The sequence below is a fragment of the Danio aesculapii genome, chromosome 19 (genome assembly GCF_903798145.1).
Source record: "Danio aesculapii chromosome 19, fDanAes4.1, whole genome shotgun sequence".
Lineage (NCBI taxonomy): Eukaryota > Metazoa > Chordata > Actinopteri > Cypriniformes > Danionidae > Danio > Danio aesculapii.
This window is the reverse complement of record NC_079453.1, coordinates 2,455,889-2,458,801: the sequence shown is the minus strand read 5'-3', so window position 1 is coordinate 2,458,801 and position 2,913 is coordinate 2,455,889. Positions and strand designations below refer to the sequence as shown.

The 2,913-nt window shown below is 24.2% G+C and overlaps 1 protein-coding gene across 1 annotated transcript in view; it reads left to right on the top strand.

Annotated features, from left to right (window-relative positions):
- Positions 1–459: 459 nt before the first annotated feature.
- LOC130246597 (serine/threonine-protein phosphatase 6 regulatory ankyrin repeat subunit A) overlaps positions 460–2,913 on the top strand; it is a 50,568-nt gene continuing 48,114 nt past the window's right edge. The window contains exon 1 of the mRNA XM_056479636.1: positions 460–706. Coding sequence (XP_056335611.1) covers positions 683–706 — 24 coding nt within the window. The 5' untranslated portion in view covers positions 460–682. The remainder of the gene's footprint in view (positions 707–2,913) is intronic.

The following is a 2,913-nucleotide window of genomic DNA, read 5'->3' as shown; positions in this document are numbered from 1 at the left end:
AGTAATGTATTAATATTAAATGATGGTTAATTAAAATAAAAATTAATAAATCATCATAAAATAACTAAAGAGTTTATATGAAAACAAATGATATTACCGTCTTTGTTTTGCATTTTGTAGACTGAATATGTGGCAAATGTGTCTGTGTTTATATTTACATTTTGTACATTTAATACTTGACTAATAATAATAATAATAAAACATTTAATTTAGTTTTGCATTTGTAGATTTAATACTTGACTAATGACCTTTAATTAATTTAAATAAATATTTTTCATTGTATTATTTTTATTATAATATAATTTTAACTTACACATTTAATGAATTTAATCTAATACTTTACTAAATAACAGATTTAAATAATATTTTCATGCGATTTAATCTTAATTAGCGTTCCACCATCAGCGCCCTCTATCGGTGTCAGCGCTGTAACTGCAGTGACCGCCGCTTTCTCTCAGCGTGGAGGCTCTAGAACAGTAAACTTCAGCTTCAGTCTTTGTGCCTCAGTTGTTGGATATTACTACAGTTGTTTGTCTATTTCAGGACGAGCAGAGGAAAGTCAAGCCCAACCAAAAACACCGACATGTAAAGCAGGACTTTGAGCCTCTGCTGTCGGAGCTCTTTTCAGGCTTTTAAAGCGGCTTCAGTTCCGCATCAGTTCCGCTGCTGGAGGAGAACAAAGATGGCGCTGCGCATCAGAGAACAGGTCTGTGATCAGTTTACCTGTGCACACCTGACACACATATAAACAAACACACACAGCGCCCGTGTTCAAACTATTAATTAACATATGTGCTAAAATGTTAATTAATAGATCTAGCTGTTTATAACTTAAATAGCAGTCCGGACTTTTATTATATGTGGCTCGAGTCTAATGTATTCTAGGCTGATTTCAAACTTTATTCTGCTGATTTTCGTACTTTTCCCCCTTTTTAAGTAAAATAATTAGCGTAAATATGGTTCATATGACGAATAGCAATGAAATGAAGTAATACTTAATTAATACTTAATAGAAATATTACTTATCTTAAATATTAAAGTTAGTGTGTCGTGATTTATGAATGTTCAGATGTTTATACTGGACAATTAGACTTGAATACACTGCAAGCAAGCATTGGTTTAATTATACATTGCACTGCAAATAATGTTAATATTATTTTTAATATTATTAATACAAACTGGTAAATGACAAACTTGAAAGTAATATCTGCTGTGCTTTTTCATATTGACATCATGTAATGAAGCTTCTGTTGTTTGTGATGGCCTGTTTTTATTGGGTGCAGTCTTCTGATTGGCTGTCAGGGCACAAGGGGCAGGGCTTAGATATCTGTTCAGTGCTGCAGGGTTTTTACGCTCACAAATAATCATCATCATCATCATCACTGCTGCTGTTTAACACAGAGGCTGAGTATTATAGTGAATACATATAATAATAATGATAGTAACCATTTAAAAATTTATTGTTGGAAAGACTTCTTAATATTTTTAAAATAAATCTCTTATGCTTAGCAAGGCTGCGTTAATTTTAGTAAAAATACAGCAGTTTTGTGAAAAGAAAAAGTTATTTAAAGTGTTGTTTTTCTCTTTGAATATACTTTTAAATGTCATTTATTCCTGGGATTTAAAGCTGACATTTTCAGCATGGTTACTCCAGACTTCAGTGTCACATGATCTATCAGAAGTCATTTTGATAAGCTGATTTGATGGACATTAACTATTTTTATTGATGAATATTTTATTGATTGAATATATATTATATTAATATATTTTATATATATTTAAATTAATAATTTTAAATTCATCTTTTTTAAATTAATGTTCATAAATATATATTATTATTATTATTAAAGTTGAAACCATCTTGTTTAAGATTAGAGGAATAATTGTTTTTTAACACAGTCTTTATTGATTTTAGTAGCTTTTAACATGTACAACAGAAATCAAAACCAAACATACAAAAAAATAAATAAATAAAAATAAGACAATAAAAATAGAAAAAAAAAACAGGAAATACATAAAAATAACAATAAAAGTATGCAAACATATAAGTAAATGCATGTACTTACAGATACAATATAAAGGTACATCATATAATACAAGTTATACAGAGAAAAGATTTGAATCGGCTTCCTTCAGGAAACCTACAAAGAGATCGCAAATTTGGCAAAACTTGTCAGGTTTTCTCTTGAAAATAAAAGTTATTTTTCTAAACCCAAACAATGAGACAATTCCCACAACCATTGTCCAAAATGCAGGCTTTCTGTATTTTTCCAAAAACAAGCTATTATAAGTTTTGCATATTAGAGGAATAAATAATTAATATATTATTGATACATAATTATTTGACATGGAGTTATTTTTAAAATCTTTGCATTTGTATATTTATTATTTTTATTATTATTATTATTATTATTTGTATTTATTATTATTATTATTTGTTGTTATTTATTATTATTATTATTATTATTATTATTATTATTATTATTATTATTATTATTTATTATTATTTTATTATATTTATTATTGTTATTCATTATTATTATTATTCATTATTATTATTATTTATTTATTGTTATTATTATTATTATTTATTATTATTATTACTATTATTATTATTATTATTTATTATTACTATTATTATTATTATCTATTATTATTATTACTATTATTATTATTATTTATTATTATTATTATTATTATTATTATTATTATTACTATTATTATTATTATCTATTATTATTATGATTATATTATTATTATTATTTATTATTACTATTATTATTATTATTACTATTATTTTTATTATCTATTATTATTATTATTACTATTATTATTATTTATTATTATTATTATTATTATTATATTATTATTATTATTATTATTATTATTATTATTTATTATTATTATTTATTA